General features: G+C 41.0%; 1 protein-coding gene across 2 annotated transcripts in view; it reads right to left on the bottom strand.

Moving 5' to 3' along the window:
• Positions 1 to 251: 251 nt before the first annotated feature.
• Positions 252 to 20,502, bottom strand: part of LOC125287128 (cation channel sperm-associated auxiliary subunit epsilon-like) — a 55,205-nt gene continuing 34,954 nt past the window's right edge. The window contains exons 12-22 of one of the 2 annotated variants that reach the window (XM_048232662.1): positions 18,711 to 18,763; positions 16,912 to 16,990; positions 15,377 to 15,429; positions 15,178 to 15,231; positions 14,906 to 14,939; positions 13,911 to 13,990; positions 12,982 to 13,081; positions 8,504 to 8,590; positions 1,525 to 1,682; positions 1,142 to 1,195; positions 253 to 1,005 (exon numbers count right to left, since the gene is read on the bottom strand). In XM_048232662.1, the coding sequence (XP_048088619.1) occupies positions 876 to 1,005; positions 1,142 to 1,195; positions 1,525 to 1,682; positions 8,504 to 8,590; positions 12,982 to 13,081; positions 13,911 to 13,990; positions 14,906 to 14,939; positions 15,178 to 15,231; positions 15,377 to 15,429; positions 16,912 to 16,990; positions 18,711 to 18,763 (882 nt within the window). In that variant the 3' untranslated portion in view covers positions 253 to 875. Of the gene's footprint in view, positions 1,006 to 1,141; positions 1,196 to 1,524; positions 1,683 to 8,503; positions 8,591 to 12,981; positions 13,082 to 13,910; positions 13,991 to 14,905; positions 14,940 to 15,177; positions 15,232 to 15,376; positions 15,430 to 16,911; positions 16,991 to 18,710; positions 18,764 to 20,502 lie in introns of both variants that reach the window. The other variant, XM_048232663.1, reaches the window with a different exon arrangement.

Below are 20,502 nucleotides of genomic sequence, written 5' to 3'. Positions count from 1 at the left end.
CTGAGCGTTATTATATTTTTTAAAACACACTGCTATTATTCTGCACATAACTGTATGTTTTCTGTCATTCCCTTTAAGAGGCATCAGTGCAACACCAAACAGCCCATCGGTATTTTGACAGTCAACTCATCTGAAGGGATCTGCTTGCACAATTCCATTAGTACTTGCTTTATTAAAACCTGTGTGTGATTAGCAGAGTATATCCTACATGCATTCTGCACTTGCCTATTAGTTGAACTCATAGGCAAACTGAACTGAAACTAACTTCACAGGTCTTATATGCAATGACAAAACAGATAAAAATGATTTACTTTCAGTATTGACTGACAAGGGGTTATGCAAGTCTTACATCGGGTGCACGATAGGGCCCTTCTTCTTACAGATGTTATTTAGTAAAAAAAATATACGTTTCTACACTGACTGCCAATACATTGGCAAGACATTTTATTAGGGGAAACCTTTGTTCATTAAAAATACAGAAAGCACAGTTTATACCAGTGTCTCAGAAAACCAACATAACTTAAATGTTAAAATTATTCTTAAAGCTCTTCAGTAAAGGTACAGGATTAGAAATAATTCAACATTGCTTACATTAACAATATGTAATTTACAGTAAATGACTGCTAATGCAACAGCAACAGCATTAACCTATATGCCAATAATACATATTTCTACAAAGTTAGATAAAATGTATATACTTCCATTGACTAAGAAACGTTAAAGAAATACATCCTCTAGTTATGCAACATACTGATCTACATACTATACTTATTGCAATGCCACTCATCTAACACACAACAGCATATATAGGCTACATACCAACATTTGGGTTCAAAAGAACCACTGTACGACAGAATGTCTATTTTCAAGTGTTTTCAATTGCATTTTTTCCTCATTTGTAATTCACGGAATATGTAAACATATCTGTAGTAACTGTAAGCTAAGATACAAAGAGTTATGAATGTAAAGATGAGTGTGACATAAGGGATGAGATATTCATACTTCCTGTGAAGACATACACAAAAACAAATACAGTGAGATGGAAAACAAGCATGTTGTTAAATTTCAATTGGATCAGTTTGAGGGAAACCAAACAGTATTTCATGTGTCATCATGACAATGGTTGAATCGTGTGTCTTACGTTTTAGTGATTCCATAGGTCTGGACAGTAAAGGTGGTTGTCAGATCACAGAAGCTGAGTAAGGAAAATCATGAAAGGAAACAGACGGTAATTTATTTTCCAAACTCTCAGCACTGCAGCACAATAACAAAAATCAACTGGTCTTTGCAAATATGAATTTGCTTCCATCGAGTCATTATCAATATCACCAGAGGATATCAGAGAGGTATGTGTTTGTTTAAACTATGTTCTATAATCACATTAGTTACTAGGCCTCCAGGATTTATATAACTATAAAATGCAAATATAGATGGAAAAGGTATGTTGGTATAGTGTTGGCTCAATGTGTGTGCTTTGCCCAATGTAGATTTAAGTAAGAATTCAAGTGTGTCATCTGTTATCACCTGTAATTTGGGTCCACAATCCTGGCTTTAAAGACATAAATAGCACTGTCGTCCTGAGAGAAGGTTATGTGGTTGCTAGAGCTTTGGTTTAAGATATCGTATGGCTGTGTCAACTTTCCTATACGGCCCTCCTCCAATATAAAACAGGACTGGTAGAACTGTAGGGGAAAAGACATGACATGTGTACACAAGTAACTTAAAGCAGCACTAAAGAAGATTTGCTCTTAGGGTCCCCCTACAGTTGAGAAGCTCAATAATAAATTAACCAAGTGTGTGTTTTTGCAGCAAACTATAAACACAACTGTGATACAGTATAGAGGGAATGCAACGGCCGCAGTCTGCAGAAAGAGAGCACCGAATTCCTGTAAGTAGCTATGGTTACACTTTACTTGACAGTATCGGCAGTATAAGAGTGACATGACACTGTCATGAACGTGTCATAAACAAGTCATAAACGTTTATGACATAACACTTCTGTTATTAAGCGTCATTCGTTTTTTGTCATAAGTTAGGTTTAGGGTTAGGGTTAGGGTTGGGGTCATGACAGTGTGGAGGTGGAGGTGGATAGAACGGGCTGAAAATAAAGAAGGCACTGATATTCTTTAAAATCTTGTTTTCTGTAAATTTTGTCAGTCATTCAGATTAATCTTTGCAATTAATGCACTGGCATGTTTAACTGTTGGCTGCAGTGCTCCTAAATGTTTTAACTTTAACAAACAAAAAATACTCCATATAGCAGTTCAGTTGGAAATAAGTAACTTTTTATATTGAGAAATATGCACAAGTGCATGTGAAAATGTAGCCTAGGCCTACAGCACATTTCAATTAAGTGCAAAACAAACAAATAGCCTAGTCCATTTCCATTAACTATGTTCAGTTTACTCGTTCAGTTGAAATTGTGTGAAAGTGGAGTGTAAACTGTGTTTAGCTCGTAGATTATAGCGCCATTCAGGCACGATATGAAGGTTCTTGTGCTTTGGCTATGGGTGAAGCACAGAACTGTAATTTTGATTTGGACTGCTTTAGTTCCTCGCGTTTTCTCAGGAAAAAATAATCAACTGGTTTGTCTTTTAGCACTATGTCACCCCCCCGCGTGCGCTCACATTCCAAATAACCGTTAAACCAAAGATTCTAGATCTCGGAAAGTCCTGGAGGACCACCAGAACCACTTTGAGAACTACTGGTTTACATTATAAATATTAGAATCTTAGTGCAGGCTCAGCAGGCTAACTAGAATATGCTTCAACTTACATGTCTTTCAAAATGTTGACAATTCTGCACTTATGCATATTCTATATAATATATGACTGACAGAAAATTAAGTTTGCTTTTAGATGGGTTAGGGTACGTCAAGCATGTCTACCGGCACATTAAAATCAATACAACGGAGCTTCGGCCCTAAGTAGAAAACCGTATTTCTAAATACTGAGGTGAAATGGCGACGCCCATTGTTGGCAGAAGAATATCAGGAATATCAGGAGGATATTTTCAGGAACCAGCAGGGGGCTAGAATTCTACTGGGATCTCAGTTTGACTTACAAATGAATGAACAAAATGAACCCATTTTGTAGAAAATACTGGTATAAATATATATCACCGTTCATCCTAAAAATACAAGTTTTAAATACAAGTTTTGGTCCATAATCGCCCAGTCTACATCATCACCACCATCATCATCATCAATGTCATAATCATTACCACCACCACCACCAAAGGTTTAAAAGTCCAGCTTCAGAAAGTAAAAGTCCTGCCACATTTTTGTTCCAACCATTCACTTAACCCTTAGAACCCGATTGACGCAAAGTGCGTGCGTCAAAAAACACACCCTTTATTCTCTAAGCGCTTTCAGATATAACCTCCGGAGTATTGCGGAGGTTTGTCAAACGGAGGTCCTACCCTTCGGATGATTCAGATATGAAGCTAACCTGCGGACCTTATACTGACCTTACACGGACGTATGTGTGAACGACATACACGCACATTACAATCTCCGTGTGGTTGTCGAGTGAGGGGTGGGGGCTTGTAGAGTTCACAAGATGCGAGATATACGAACAGAATATACGCGGCCGCTGCCTGTCACAGCTGCTTTTTGTTTACAAAGTGTAGCCTATGCATTATTTAGGCTAAAGAAGAGAAATCTATTCTGCGTAGGCTAATACTTGAAGTAGGCTAGTCACGTAAGTGCGCACATACAGTATTTGTATGTGTGCTTCAAATAAACACATTTATCTGTTTTCAACGTAATGTACCAGAATCTGGTTTGCGTTGGAGAGTGAGAGCATGCACAAACTTTATGGCAGGCTACCAGCCAATTCAGTAGGCTAACTCAAGACTTCAAGGCCATCACAACGTTTTTAAGCAACTAACAAAAATACTAACATAACAGTGAAGTTGAAGACAGCTACGCCATTTCAGCGCGGTGTATGAGTAGGCCTAAGAGCAAGAAGTTTTATAATGCCCTGGACAGCCACATTCCACTGCAACTATGCGCAGCACTTGCCACTCCGACTCATCAATAAAAACTGCGCGCACACACCAGACCCAAAAGCGCACTTGACTTTACATCATTAAACTATTTCAGTATATTGCTTTTCTGATTGTCAAAACCACACCAGAGATGTTTGGCTTGAAAATATATGCTAATTAGGCTGCAATGACCTACAATGGCAAACAATTTCTGAGTAGCCTAACTTATGGTGTCTCCACTCCACAGCAAAAGTGTCCTAACCACAGCTGTTTCTATCTAAGCGACTCCAATAGTGAAAGGATATCAGGGTCATATTTCGGTGGCACTAGCTAAGCTGTCGTGGAACTCGAGAAGACATGTCTACTGATAGGCAACAGGTCTCACCCACACGAAATTCTAATTGCAAAAGATGCATCCTACCTCATCTGTTGTACTGGAGTTATTCGAAATTGGGCTTTTCACAATCCAACGATATATCCAAAGTGCGAACTAGTTGGTGATGGTCTATGAAAACTGCCAGTATGCACGCTACACCGAGTTCTGACAGGGCTGCATGGCCTAATAAGCAGGCAAGATATAACCCACGATCGCCATGGTTTCGTTGTCAATTCGTGTTTGTGGTAATGACAGCAACAATAAAACCATCTGTATCTTACGATCTTCATCATTCTTGACAGATCACCAGCCTCCTCTGGATGGTCATATGCATAGTTAGCCTATACCTTTAGTTTGCATTTACATTTTAAACACGAATCTACTGTCTTTAGGCCTACTGCCGGGAGACAAAACAATCCTGTATTCTTTTCTGTAGCCTAATTCTGCCTAAGGCTATCAATGAACAGAGAACCGTGTTGGCTAACAATTTATTAAATACTCCTGTTATTGTCGTCAACGACGTCGCTGTAGGCTAGCCTACTGCCTTTTCGCCTTCTGCTTATGATGATTCAGTCTTTTGAATTCGTTTGGCCTTGCCATGCAGTTGTAGGCTACAACGTGCCATTTCCTTCATGTGTTCTATCAAAATGTTGTATGCCCTCATGGACAGTAGCTCCGTGATGTCCCCTCCGGTCTTACACGTATGTCTGAAAGCGCTTTCTGTTACATTGCTCCGGAACTGTTCATCGCAGCAAGATGAAAATGTTATTGCGTGACAGAGAAGAAGTGGGGCTTTCCAACGAGACTGCACACTTGTCTGTACGATTAAGTATGAAAATAAAAAAAATCATGAAATTAAATCAAATGTATTACTCTAGTTTGAATTACACGTGAACCCGTGATCGCATAGATATGGCAAGCATACCAGATGAAAGAGGAGACACAGAGCTATCCATTGGTACCAAGTATATCGATCCTTCTGGGTTATAAAAACAGACGAAGTGACTGCAAAATAATTACGTCATGTTGAACAACCAACAATGCTCGTTTGAATTACTCATGAAATCGTGATCTGATACATATGCCACACATGTCAGATGAAAGAGGACACGGAGCTATCATTTGATATCATTTACATCCTTCTGGGTTATAAAACAGATGAAGTGACAGCAAAATAATCACTTCATATAGCTCGACTTATCCCACGTTTTTGTGTGTTTTTGTGGCAAAGCATGCTCATAATCCAAAGCTATCATGTGTTTCTCTATGGCAAAGCATGTTCATAATCCAGTTTTGAGATCCTAGCAAATTCCTGCATGGCATTCAATTCAAGGCACACATTGTATCCCAATTTGTTTGACACAGAAACACTTTTTTGCCTTTACTTTGTTCATGGCAATGTAGTAGAGAATCATCATGAGTGCACACACAGGCTAACATTCAGGCCAAGTCAGGTCAGATCAGTTTGTGTCACAGATATGGAGCACAGAAAGGTCATTTTTCATCACTAAATAAAAAATGGCATTTATTTCTGTAAGGTGTACACCACGTCTGTAAATTGCTCAGCCCCAAAGTCCTCCACCATGGTTGTTATATTTCCAGATTCAGGACAGTCTGGCCTAAACATACATGAAAGTCATGTCCAGCTGGCAGCTTGCTGTGGTGAAATACATTTTAAAATGTAAGAATTGTATAATACGCCTTTTGTCTTTGTATTATTTCAAAGTCAAATCAATGCAAGTACTAATACAGGGCTCTACAGTGCGCCCATTTCACTCGCACATGCGAGTAAAAATGATGCCGTGCGAGTGCAAAAAAATATTTAGGCGCACTGGTGCGAATGACTTCTAACCATGTCAATGTTTGTCTACAAAATACACCGCAACATCGAGAAACATTACTGGTGCAAACCATAGAATCACGTCGCGAATGCAGCATAAAAACTACACCTCCCATCAACGTTAGCAGTTTCGCGTTGTGAAAGTAGTCGGTTCTATCGCTAGTAGTCGCTTCTATCAAATCCAAGAGCGCGCAGAAAAAGCGGAAAGTTAGACTAGCCAGCCAAGATGCAAAGATTGAAGAAATTAGTTCTTCTATCCACCGAATTCATTGGATATAGGAGGAACAGGATGAGATTCTGAGAATGCAGTGAGAGAAGGAAAGGTAACCTAACATGCCTTTTAGCCCAGCTGACGTATTGGCTGCAATATGCAAAATATAGCTGTAGCGAACCGGCACAAAAGTAGCCTCCCGTAATACTCCCATTTTATTCAAAGGTAGAACACTACTGACAACTCCAGGCTTCCACGCATGCTTGTTTGTTTACACCGAATACAAGCTGAAGTGCAAAACGAAAGTAGGCCTAACGTTTGCCTACTGCCCCTATCAATGCAGATATTTCAAATAAAAACTAAAAGTATAAAACATATATCCTTGATTAGCCTATGTTGGGTTTTGTGGAAGAGAAAATGGACTGTTTTAGTAGTAGTATTAGGCAGTATGCAGTCAGATAGGTCACCATGGGCATATTTGGTTTAGCTATAGATGGATTCACAAATAAATCAATTAGCCTACATTTGGCAGGATACTTGATATACAGGCTAAATGCAAATATGGCAATGTATTATATTATTTTACATTAACAAAATGTAGGAAAATAGAACAGACTGAAAATAAAGTAGGCACTGATCTTTAAAATCCTGTTTCCTGTAGCCTAAATGTTGTCAGTCATTCTTAATATTCGCAATTGGTGCACTGGCATGTTTAACTGTTAGCTGCAGTATAATGTTAGATTATGTGTAAGTTAAGTACAGAACTGACTGTGCGCCCAAATTTTTGTCTGTGCTCCTAAATTTTTTAACTTGGGCGCACAAGTGCTCCTGAAAGAAAATGTTAGTGTAGAGCCCTGATTTAATATATGAAATGGTGACAGATCTGGGTAGCCTAGACTGTGCTGAAAAAATATAGCATGTGTAAATGGCACTTACAATGGATAAATGCTTATAACTTATAAAGGTAGTGAGAATGGCCAAAAATAGAGTAGGGCTCATAGGGCTTAATAAAAAATTGTGTTTATTTCCGTAAGGCACACACCACATATTTTTCACTTTTGCTCAGCCCCAGAGAATCCCTCCACCATGGCAATGATATTGCCAGATTCAGGACAGGACAATATATACAGGGTTCCTACAGGTTTCTTCAAGTCAAATTCAAGTCTTTTTAAGACCATTTATATAAAAACTTAATACCTATTTCACGGCCTATTTCACAGACCTACCGGCAAAGAAAAACAAACAAATGTGAAAATATGGACTTTGTAAAGCATTATGGAAGAATGGTAACATTGTATCATAGTAGTGAGTACTTACGCTACAACACCACAGCACAGACACAGACAACAAGCCAAACAGAGGTGTGAAAAATCAAACTACATGTATTAATATAGCATGCACCTTTTTGCCAGATGTCACAACAATAGTCACCTCTTTGGAGGCTAGCTGCAGTTATCTGTACCCTTCTGTCGAATTTGGAAATTATCATTTCCATCTTTGCCTTTACAATTTTCCTTCATTCACTTAAACATAAGGTGCTGTCTGATTACTGTTTTAGCCAAAATTGTGCAAAGTAAAGAGGCATCATACAGGCCCCTCTGATTGGACAGTCTATCAGTCAACCCCCGGGCACAGTCATGCCAAACAAGCATACACAAAAGTTTCAAGAGTGGGGGATGGAGTAGAAGATGGAGACAAATTGATTAATGTGATTTATTTTCACGGAACGGATGTACAGGACTGAGCGGCGGTCATATTTTGTACCGCTATGTGGTACATCTAGTTATAATCACTATAATCTTCATTACCAGTAGCATACTATCATCATGGGGAGTTTTCTCTCCCAACGTTTGAAATTGTTTTACGCTGTCGCTGTAGTGCAACTGGCTACAGCGCCCATACCACATTTGGGACTATGTGCTCACGGGGACCTGGGTTCGAGACTGACCCAGGACATTTCCCGATCCCACCCCATCTCTCCCTTCCTTGCTTTCTGTCACTCTCTTCACTGTCCTGTCGCATTAAAGGCATAACCCCCAAAAAAAAAAAAAAAAAGAAGAAAAAAGAAAGAAATTGTGTTACCTACCTCAGGCCCCCGGAGGTCGCCTATTGGTTCATTTGGGTATAGCTGCATAACTGCATCCCAGGTCAGTGCCTCTCGAAGACAACCAGCCTGTAGAGCCAAACAAATCAAATCACATCAGCTACCACAATGTAGCATACAGTACACACTAGGGATGGCCCGATACCGATACTGGCACCGGGCCAATACTGGGCTCATGTACCCGTTAAAATTCCCCGATACCACCCACCAATACTAATTAATTACACAGTTTCCCCTAAATCATAGTAGCTTAGCTGCTGCTCTCAAGAAACTGCCTCTACACTTTCATGAAGCCTACATGTGACGCTTATTTCAGTCTCGCAAACATACAACTAGCTAGATTCATGTATCTGCATTGAATCTATGCAGCTAATACCCTCACACATATGGTTTTCCGTTTAAAATATAGCGCAACTAAACTATGCATGTGGCTTACACTTACAGTACACATACACTTATACATACACTTAAAAAAAAAATCAGCTGTTTATTGTAGGCTACATAAAATGAGTAGATGCATCGCCTTCTGATATATTGTGTCAATAAATCACCATCAATCTTTGCATTAATAGATAAATGAAAGTGACAACCTCATTATCTGTCATATCTGGGATAACCGGCTGTTTTTAACTCTGACGACTTTAGCACCACTGCCTGTCAAAATTGATTGAAAATAATCCGTGAACCGTAAAATCAACCTTCGACGAGTGTCGTGACACATTTTATAGGCTATTTGGAGTGAATATCCAAGACTAGTCTAGCTCTTGAAAAGGTTATAGCTATAGCCTATTAGAAACGAGTCAAACCAAGGATACAAGGATACAAGGATACAAGGAAGTTTATTGTCACATGCATATAGTTACTGGAAGTAAGAAATGCAGTGAAATTATGTCTGGTGTCAGCCTATTTGTGCATTAATGGGGGGTAGATTAAGTGGCAAGGGCTGCATAAAAAGGTGGGGAGGATTGGGATTGGGTGGGGGCACCAACAAGGAGCACCCAAGAGCAACAGGGGCAAGGAAAAACTCCCTTACCAAGGAAGAAACCTTGGGCAGATCCACGGCTCAAGGGGCTAACCCAACTGCCAGGGGTCTTGGTGTGTGTGTTGGGGGATGACAGGGGAGATGGGATAGTGTGCTGTGTATGTGGGGAGAGGGCAGTGTGCAATATGTGTGTTGGGGAAGCTTCCTCATGAGACAATGTGCTGTGTATTGGGGGCAGTGTGCTGTAAGTATGATGGGGATGTGTGTTGGAGAAGCTTCCTGATGAAATAATGTGCTGTGTATGTAGGGGCAGGGACTTACTATTGCAAGCAGAGTACTGTATGTATGATGTATGTGAGTGATGACAGTGAAGATGTGTTTGTGGGGGGAGGGAGTGGAGCAGTGACTGTGTGTGTGTGTGTGTGTAGTGTGTAGTGGGGGGCAGTGTGCTGTAAGTATGTAGAGGATGTGTGTTGGAGAAGATCCTGAAGACAATGTGCTGTGTATGTGGGGGCAGTGTGCAGCAAGTATGTAGAGGAGGCTTACTGTAGCAAGCAGTGTGCTGTATGTATGTGAAGTGATGACAGTGATGATGTAAGTGTGTGTGTTGGGGATGGGGGGGGGGGGGCAGAAAGGCTAGGCAATCAAGGACATGGGTAGATGGAGGAGAAATCAAAAATAATAAATAAAAAGTTCTATGGAGATGTGCAAAAGTTGGAGAAAGTCAGATATGTGTGTGTGTGTGTTTGTATGTGTGTGTGTGTTTTGACGTGTGATGAAATAAGAAAATAAATAAAAGGTCTGTAGCATAGGGAGAGGGATGTAAAAGTGCTAAAAGTCTTGTAGGTGTGTGTGTGTGTGTGTGTGTGGGGGGGTAGTGAATGAGTGCAAAGTCAGTATAGTGTGAGTTCAGAGTTGGGAAATGTTTGAGAGTGCTGAGGAGTGAATGTGTGCAAAGTCAGTATAGTGTGAGTTCAGAGTTCGGATGGCCTGGGGATAAAAACTTCTCCTGAGTCTCTCAGTTCTGGCTTTGTGACTACATAGGCGTCTTCTTGATTTCAGCGGTAGGAATAATCCATTGTTAGGATGAGAAGAGTCCTTCAGAATCTTTTGGGCTCTTAGGAGTACTCTTCTGGAATAGATTTCTTGAAGAGCAGGGAGTTGAGTTCTTATAGTACGTTCAGCTGAGCGCACTACTCTCTGCAGAGTACTACAATCTCTAACTGTGGAGTTCCCATACCAGGTGATGATGCTACCAGTTAGAACACTCTCAACCGCTGAAGTGTAGAAGGCCTTCATGATGGATGTAGAAACTTTGAATTTCCTTAGCTGACGAAGGAAGTAGAGTCGTTGTCTGGACTTTTTCAGAACATATTGAGTGTTAACAGTCCATGTTAAGTCTTCAGTAATGTGGACACCAAGGTATTTAAAACTTGTGACTCTCTCTACAGGTTGCCCGCTGATCATTAATGGGGTGTAACTGTAGTTCTGCTGCTGCCTTCTGTAATCCACTACCAGTTCCTTGGTTTTATTGATATTCAGTGTCAAGCTGTTAGATTGACACCACTGTGCCACCTCATCAACCTGATCCAAGTACAGCTGTTCATTGTTGTTACTAATCAGGCCCAAGATCACTTTTAGGTAGTGGTGGTAGGGGGGGGGTAGATTAAGTGGCAAGGGCTGCATAAAAAAGGTGGGGGAGGATTGGGATTGGGTGGGGGGCACCAACAAGGAGCACCCAAGAGCAACAGGGGCAAGGAAAAACTCCCTTACCAAGGAAGAAACCTTGGGCAGATCCACGGCTCAAGGGGGCTAACCCAACTGCCAGGGTCTTGGTGTGTGTGTTGGGGGATGACAGGGGAGATGGGATAGTGTGCTGTGTATGTGGGGAGAGGGCAGTGTGCAATATGTGTGTTGGGGAAGCTTCCTCATGAGACAATGTGCTGTGTATTGGGGGCAGTGTGCTGTAAGTATGTTGGGGATGTGTGTTGGAGAAGCTTCCTGATGAAATAATGTGCTGTCTATGTAGGGGGGGGGGGGCAGGGACTTACTATTGCAAGCAGAGTACTGTATGTATGATGTATGTGAGTGATGACAGTGAAGATGTGTTTGTGGGCGGGAGGGGAGTGGAGCAGTGACTGTGTGTGTGTGTGTGTGTAGGTGGGGGCAGTGTGCTGTGAGTATGTAGAGTGTGTAGTATGTAGTATGTAGATGTAGAGTGGTGGTAGTGGAAGGTAGTGGGCTGTATTTTGCACTCTGGCGCTTGGCGTAAAACTCGTTTTCCACCCGGCGCCAAGTTTAATTCGGTATTTTGCACGTTTATTTTTTAAACAATGCGCCCAGGGGTGTGGTAATTAACAACCTAGGGAGTGGCCTGGCGCATTGTCTAAAAATCGCTATCGTACACCTGGTCAGAAGTCTATGTATGTTGTTTATATGTTATTTTAAGAGCGCATTGTCAACAGTCCTATTGACGGGTGCACAACGCACCATCCTTCTATCATCCATGAACACACACCAGTGCACTTCCAGGCAAAACATTACAAATTGCACGATTACAATGGGAAACATAATTAGAATAAAGATATTACGAAATACTGTACATCTCATGATGAGTAGTTATTCACCATCATTTGCCATTAGAGAGGCGAGAGACACGTATGGAGCACAGCTGAAGACGCACTGTCACAAGATATAAGCAACTCCTCTGCAGGATAAATGTTGGACTAGACATCCTACTAAATTTGAATAAGCTTTTGACGAGTGACGATGCGCTTTTGACTGTCATGATAGGGCCCAGTAGCTTTGGTTAGGAAATTAAACCGAGTGTCTGTAGGCATGTTGGACCGAACCACGGCAGACTTTGTGACAAAAGTTTCATCTAAGCATTTATTTTGCCTTTAAAGTCATATTTCGAGGTTGTTTTTCAGTCAGTGTAATATTTCGCTGAGAGATGCATTAGAGGTTAAGGATTGTATTTGTAGTCAAATTATAATACAAAAATAATATTTTAGGATTGTTTTGACCCTCTCTCCTTTCAAATCACTATATCTCCAAATTCATTTTAGTGACATAGGACTCATTTTGCCGTGGCACGCCCCATTTGTGAACAATATAGTTGGTTTCTATTTGTCTTTGTACATATCCTACTGTAAATAAAACCGTAAAGTGGAATTACAGAGTTTGTGACTTGCTTTTGTTTCAGTTGTGTATTTAGGCTAAGTTGTAGCCAGATAGCTCGCTATAACTGTGTAGCCTGGCTACATTACATTACAATTACAATAATTTTTATCAGAGCTTCCCCTATTCCAAAGAGCAGCAAGCACCACTGACACATACACACAGTGCAAAAAACAAAACACATAGATATATTCACATATAGATACAGGGAGATCAATATTGTGTACTGCAAGTATACTATTGTATCCATTACAGTATACTCCCTTTTTCAAACAAGTACACACAAAATGTTCTTAACCTGACGCATGGTGGTATTATAAGAATAGTCGTTACGACCAAATGTCTCCCAGACAATGAAGTTAGCATCGACGGTTTTGACAAATGTGTCTCCATCATACCTTTAGAGAAAAAGACAACAAACTCCATTTATATTTGGAAGGTTGCGTCCAAAATGCTATATCTCCGTTTTTAAAAACATTAAATAGTTTAATTATGTATTTCAGGCAATATCAATCAAATTGCACAACTGGGCAGTAGGGGCAGCCGTGGCCTACTGGTTAGCGCTTCGGACTTGTAACCGGAGGGTTGCCGGTTCGACCAGTAGGCACGGCTGAAGTGCCCTTGAGCAAGGTACCTAACCCCTCACTGCTCCCCGAGCGCCGCTGTTGTTGCAGGCAGCTCACTGCACCGGGATTAGTGTGTGCTTCACCTCACTGTGTGTTTCACTAATTCACGGATTGGGATAAATGCAGAGACCAAATTTCCCTCACGGGATCAAAAGAGTATAAATACTTATACTTATACTTAATTTGATTGATATTGCCTGAAATACACAATTAAATATTGTTTTGATTGAGTAAAGATAAATCAAATAACAATACCCAATTACAGTTCTACTGAAATTACTTGGAAAACAAAATGTGAAAAAAAAAAAACATTTATGAAAGTTCATTAAAATGCTGGATATAGCGTTTTGGAACCAAACTCTTCATTTGTTCTCATGTCATATTGTCAATACTTCAAAACATATACAGTAATATGGTGTCAATTTCATGTCTAATGTATTGAGGATCAAAACCAAGTTTATAGAATGTTATGTCTTAGTTACAGATTCTGAGTTTCCATTCTCAGATTCTGAGTTTCGATTCTCAATACATTAGACATTAAATTGACGCCATACAGTAAGTCCCAAAATTGATACTTGATTTATTAATGCCATCAACTTACAGCTCCAAAACAGGTTTGAACACAGACTGGTAGTGCATTTTGAACACACAGCCATAATTATTCCAGTCATATTCCACAACCTATCACAGGGAGACAAATTGTAAGTAAATAATGTTATTAAGTATAGGAATGTGACATATTACCAACCGTCACGTATGTCCAACCTCTTACGTGTATGTGTCACTTAATATTCATTTCTATACAAACCAAGACGGCGGATTCCTAAAGAAACGCAAGCACCCACACCATGCGTTTATCTAAATTAGCTATGTACCAAAAATTACATTTTATTGTGACTCGAAGATCTGTAAACAGTGTTGTAAGGCTGCGTGTACAAATCCGCTTGGAGCTCCAGTGGAATTTTGAATTGCTGACGAGAATTCTCGGGCTAACCGTTGATGTGCTGTGAGAATGGTTGGGAATAAGCACCCACCAGCCCAGCACTAAACTCTGAGCGTGGTAAACAAAATTGGATATTTCAGGCAGTAAAAGCCCCGGTAAGAACCAAACTAGATTTTGTTCAAATCTACACACCTATGGCTACTGAAATATCTAAGGTTAATTTAGCAAATGTTATTTTGAAGTATTAAAAAACATTGTTGTTTTAGAATTTTCGAACGAAATGGTTGGTAATTAGCAGGTTTACGATAAATTATATTGCAATTAAGCTGTTTAAGTTGTATTATTGTTTCTGATATGACATTGACATTTATTAGGGACAAATTGTATATAACATAATTTGATTAATGGACACCAATTCTCAACTCCACCGCTTATGAAATTTCTAATGCAGACATTTAATTTTATATTTATTCTTCATAATTTAACAGGAAAACTAGATTTGACTACTCAGCTTTTTAGTGCTTTTCATACTTACTTTTGAATATGAGGTCATTTTTTAGTTCATCCTCTATTTTTTGTTTAAGCCTACACATCTCCATTTTATTCTTTTTCATAAATATATTTATATGTTGTTACTCTTCCACACAACTCACCACATCATCAGCTTGTGGAGTCCTTAACACAGACCTGCATCAATCCCCCAAAAGGTTAATAACATGAACAAATCAAATTTTACATGGTACATAAAGTTGACCTAAAACCTGATTTAAGCAAAAATACAGAGAAAATATCCAATATCCATATTCAACATTGAGCATGAATGAGCCTTTAAACTACTAGTCATATCACATGCAACATGAAGGGAGATTGCATTTCTACATGCTTTATTTAATTAAATTCTGTTTTTGTGACAGTGGCACATTACCAAGGAATGGTGTAGTTATGGAAGGTGTTCATTTCGCACTCCATACCCCATGGCCTGCAACACAAAACAGAGAGGATGAAAGCAAAACCTGAGGAGATGTGACTGCAAACCTGGGACTACAACTACACCTACTACTATTAACAACAACAGCAACAACTGAGCATCACAGCCATAGGCAACGCATTACTCAAGTTCTTACCTAGCAACACGAATGTGTCGATTTGGTGGGCAGCCAACTCTAAAATAAGATACCTGTAAAAACAGAATCAGACATTAAGTGTTCTTTTGTTCTCATTCAGAGAACCAAGATTAAACAGATTAAAAGTTAAATTAAATAAAAATAAATTACTAATTGATGAAGCTAGCTATTTACACAACAGCAACACGGCTCTGAAATTATGCAAAATAAACCGGAGCCAGCACTTTCATGTTATGGACACTGGACATTGATGTAGGTTAGGTTACAACATGGCTCCCATGAGTCACGTGATAGCCTCTAAACCAATCAAAGGGCAGAAAAGTTAAAACCAGGTTGGATAAACAACGGCATGCCAGCTTACACATCGGGAAAGACACAAGTAATGCTGAATGATATATACAGGTCTTCAGCAACATTTGTTGGTACCCTCCCATATTATTGAAAGAATGCTTAATTTCTTCCATGTACATTGGTATGTAATAGAGTAAAGCTATCGTGGGCATCCTTGGCCAACTGGTTAGGAAATCTGACTTGTGTCCGAAGGATGGCAGGTTCGATCCCTGACTGGTAGGAAAAATGTGGGTGGGGGGAGTGAACAGTGCTCTCCCACATCCACGGATGAGGTGCCCTTGAGCAAGGCACCTAACCCCAAACTGCTCCCGGATTAAGGCTGCCCACTGCTCCGGATGTGTATGTGTGCTCCTAATGTGCTCACTGCTCTAAGAGTGTGTGTGTGTGTTTGAATGGGTGTACACTGTGTGTGGGTGTGTGTTGTACACTACTCCTGGATGGGTAAAACGCAGAACACAAATTCCTTGTATGCAAGTATACTTGGCCTATAAACCTGATTTTCATTTACATTTAAAGCAATGCAAGTTTGAAAAGAGTGAAGAAACAAAGGATGGGAACTAAATTTAACTAGAAATGTAATTCCAAGGAATTATCAGTGCATGAAAATACAAAAATGCAATGTAAAATATCATATAAGTATAGTATAAGTATATATACTCTTTTGATCCCGTGAGGGAAATTTGGTCTCTGCATTTATCCCAATCCGTGAATTAGTGAAACACACTGCACACAGTGAACACACAGTGAGGTGAAGCACACACTAATCCCGGCGCAGTGAGCTGCCTGCAACAACAGCGGCGCTCGGGGAGCAGTGAGGGGTTAGGTGCCTTGCTCAAGGGCACTTCAGCCGTGGCCTACCAGTCGGGGTTCGAACCGGCAATCCTCCGGTTACAAGTCCAAAGCGCTAACCAGTAGGCCACGGCTGCCCCTAAAGAGACAAACTTCAGCTATCTCGCCAAGCCTCCCTGATACTAGGAAAGTAACCTTAACCCTAACCCTAACCCTTGCCTAAACCTACATAATCCATTTGTAGTCAGCAAGAAGCATTAATATTGATGCCCGTCAGAGAACTCTAATCACTAACTATTTGCTCGCACTAGCAACACCGATATAATTATATTATTTAAAATGTGAATTTAGAATTTAACACAGATTCTCTTGTGTTCACTGAGAAATACACTCACCCTCTCCTTTGGCAGGTTGCATCTGTTTTCGATCAGGTTGGGGACGATCTCCACTCTCATCATCCCCACTGAGTTGATCCTGTGTGGTGAATAAAAGAGTCCAGGCACTCTGGGTCCAATGCTTTCAATACTATAAATTATTATTACTATTATCAGACATTTTTGAAGCCACTATGCATAATTGTTTTTAACAGCCTGGCCCACATCTGCAATCAAGCAAAGTGCCAGAGAACTTTAATCCCCTTCATATGGTGTTTTTTAGCCTATATACACATCACATCAGTAAAATAAGCAGTCCAGGCCATGGTTCTCTAGCCTGGGTTTCCCCATGCTGCCTTGTGCGCGATTTTATTCGCGCTGCTAGGCAGCCTGGATTCCATGGACCCGATTTTCACCTCAACGAAGGAACCAATCACAGAACGGAGGGGGGACAGCAAGACGATGACGACGCCTATGCGACACACTGAAGTGGCTATGAGCTACGTACAGACGCATTTGATAGACATTCGTAGCGCCCAATAAACGGCTCTAGGCTATCGGCTCTGCTACCGCGGTGAAAGACTGCTTCGGCCAAGGCCTGGGATTAGTGGGAGCCTGATGGGGAGGGAGACGTTTACCGTCATAGATGTCCCTAGTCGCCCCGTCTGTATCCTGAGACTCCTCTGCGTGGGGGCAACGTCCATGTGGCCTGACGCCTCGGCCCCCTATGAGTCACTAAGCTTCGGGGTCTAGGTCGGACGACGCGGCGACGCGTAGGCGCCTTCGTGGGTCCGCTCTGCTTCGTGCAATGCCCACAGCCCTCCGGAGAGTTCAATCCCTCCAGCGCGTGCTGTACGCCCAGGCACAATATGTAGAAAGAGTGAGAATCTCTTGCCGATATCATGAAACCGCACGAGGATGAGGTAGATGGCTTTTCCATCGGAAGGAATGAACCCGCTTCGCAAGTGACCGCTGAAGTGGGAAAGAGCTCGCCTTTACGCGTAAGCCGAAACTTTGGTAGAAGTGGAGATATATCCAGTTTGTTCGCGTGAGCGAATCAACTGGACCTTCTATTGACAATGTGATAACCACAAGTCAATCAACTTGGAAGTGATACCACGCTCAGCTCGTAGCACTGTCCCCTCAGAATTCCGGCACTGTCCGACATTCAGCGCGAGGGCCTTGCGGTTCGCTGTGAACAAGAGTCGATGCAGCCTAGAAGCTGGTGTACTGGCCTGTTGGTGCCGTGAGCTGCGCAGTTGAGCTTTGCATTGTTCACGGAAAGAGAACAACAATGTTGGATACGAGTCAGGTGCGGGATTATATAGGATGGGCGGTGTTATCCTGACTCGGTCTGCCATTGTGGCTTCCGTTGAATTTACTTTGAATTTACTAGTTTTGAATATTTAATTTTCAATCTTTCCCTATCTTTCCAGCTGACATTTCAGATGTCTGCGCTTACACCGACTTTCACTTTAGAATGGCGTGAATGATTGAGGGATGAACCGTGACCACAAGTTTCAAAATAAAAGCGATAGTTTGTTTATTTTCTGAAGAGACACATATTTTCCTCTTGGGCTCTAAAATATCATGGTCTGTACGAAAATTAATTGACGTTATGGTATCCATTAATTCTATCAAAGGAAAAAATAAGACCTTGTGAATGAAATTCAAGACTTTGTAAACAAAATTCAATACTTATAAATAACACCATATGATCAGCAACATATCCAAACAAAGCCTATACTTTCAATATTACAACAGTTCCGTCATACCTCAATACTACAACTATCAATTATCAAAGGCAAGGATGCACTCACATTTGTTTCAAATAGTTGTATGTGTAGTCCTTCGCTTGCTTCACTTTGAAGGTCTAGATGGGGAAAACACAAAAAGGATATGTGACTGAGGAATGACTTATTATGACTACAGTTGACTGACTGAAATCTGATTCTGGCTAAAGGCTGTGGATGCTTGAGTTCAACAGCCAAATAGACCTTTCCAACTCAGCCCCTTTGGTTGCTGTTGCTAAGGTCCCACAAGCTTTTGCAGTGGTAAGGGTTTTTTTTTATTTTACTCCCTCTACACTAATGACTGCACCTCAAAGAGCCCATCTGTAAAACTCCTGAAGTTTGCAGATAACACCACCATCATTGGTTTGATCCAGGATGGTGATGAGTCTGCTTACAGGCAGGAGGTGGAACAGCTTGTCCAGGGGTACAGTCAGAACCACCTGGAGCTCAAACCCAAGAAGACTGTGGAGATGACAGTGGACTTTAGGAGAAGTCCCCCCACTCCCCCTTGCAATTCACAACAACACAGTGTGAATTCCTTTAGGTTCCTGGGATCAACCATTTCACAGGACCTAAAATGGTCTCCACATTGACGCTATCCAGAAAAAGGCCCAGAAGAGGTTATACTTCCTGAGACAGCTAAGGAAGTTTAGGCCCCGTCCACGAAACCGCACTTTTTTGAAACCTGGTCCCAGGGTGGAAAAATGGAGTTAATTTGGACGGCGAAACCGCATACTTCCGTATTGATGATGTCATCGCCACACCTCAGCTGCCCTGGACTTGACACTTTTTATTGCCTAACAATAGTTTTCATACATGACATTACCTACGATTACACTCAGTAGGATAATTATCACAACTGGTGCTGCGCAGCGCCAATAGCTTATGACTTGGTGGACTGAACAGTGTTTTTCCCGGTGTTTTTTTGATGCATTCTAGCTACTGTCAGTGACTCGAGAGAACTAGTCAGAAGTTATTAGGGAAGTGCGGTGTAAGTTTAAATTAATTTGTGCGTAGTGCCGGTGTCATTCATTTATTTTACATGTCTTACAACATAAATAAATGCATTCATAGTCTAGTGAAGTCAGATATGAGCATACAAAGAACTCATGTTAAGCCTATGGTAGATGCGCACTAAATGTGAATGCGCGATTTGATGCAGGCAAAAGTATCGACTGTTATCGACTTGTAACGAAGGTATTATAGCAATATTATTATAATGTGGCGACGGAATAGTCTAGAACTTGGGTAGGCCTAGCGTTTAGTAGCCTATGCACTTGTGGTGATAGCCAAAACTAATGTGAATCGAGGACTATCCCACAACCAAGGAAAGTAAAGGAGATTATTTGTACCTGCGTTAGCCAAATAAAGGACGGGACTGCACCCTTCACAAACTGTAAAAATGGTTTATTAGTTTTACAGTTGACAGTTCACTATCAGTCCACACAAACAATTCTGGTTTCCTTGCACTAGCCATTTATGTCGTAGCCTACTCTGTCTGTTTGTATAGCCTACAGCGCACAAGCTTTGGTCAATTTCTGTAACAAACAGTGCCACCTATAGGCCTGGGATATGAAGTAACGTGTTGAGTCGTGTTGAGATGGATCCGTTTGGACGCAAATATTCTTGATACGGTTCCAGGGAAGACAGAGATCGGTTTGGTACGTGTGGACTAGCCCTTAATCTGCCTAAGGAGCTGCTGACCACTTTCTACGGACAATTAGGGCTGCAGAGAGGATCATTGGAGCTGACCTTCCCTCCATCCAGGACCTGTACCGGTCCATGGTCAGGAAAAGGGCAGCAAAACTGTTCTCAGATG

This window comes from Alosa alosa, chromosome 22, assembly GCF_017589495.1.
Source record: "Alosa alosa isolate M-15738 ecotype Scorff River chromosome 22, AALO_Geno_1.1, whole genome shotgun sequence".
NCBI lineage: Eukaryota > Metazoa > Chordata > Actinopteri > Clupeiformes > Clupeidae > Alosa > Alosa alosa.
The sequence above is the reverse complement of the archived record's forward strand: the minus strand, read 5'-3'. Positions and strand labels throughout refer to the sequence as shown.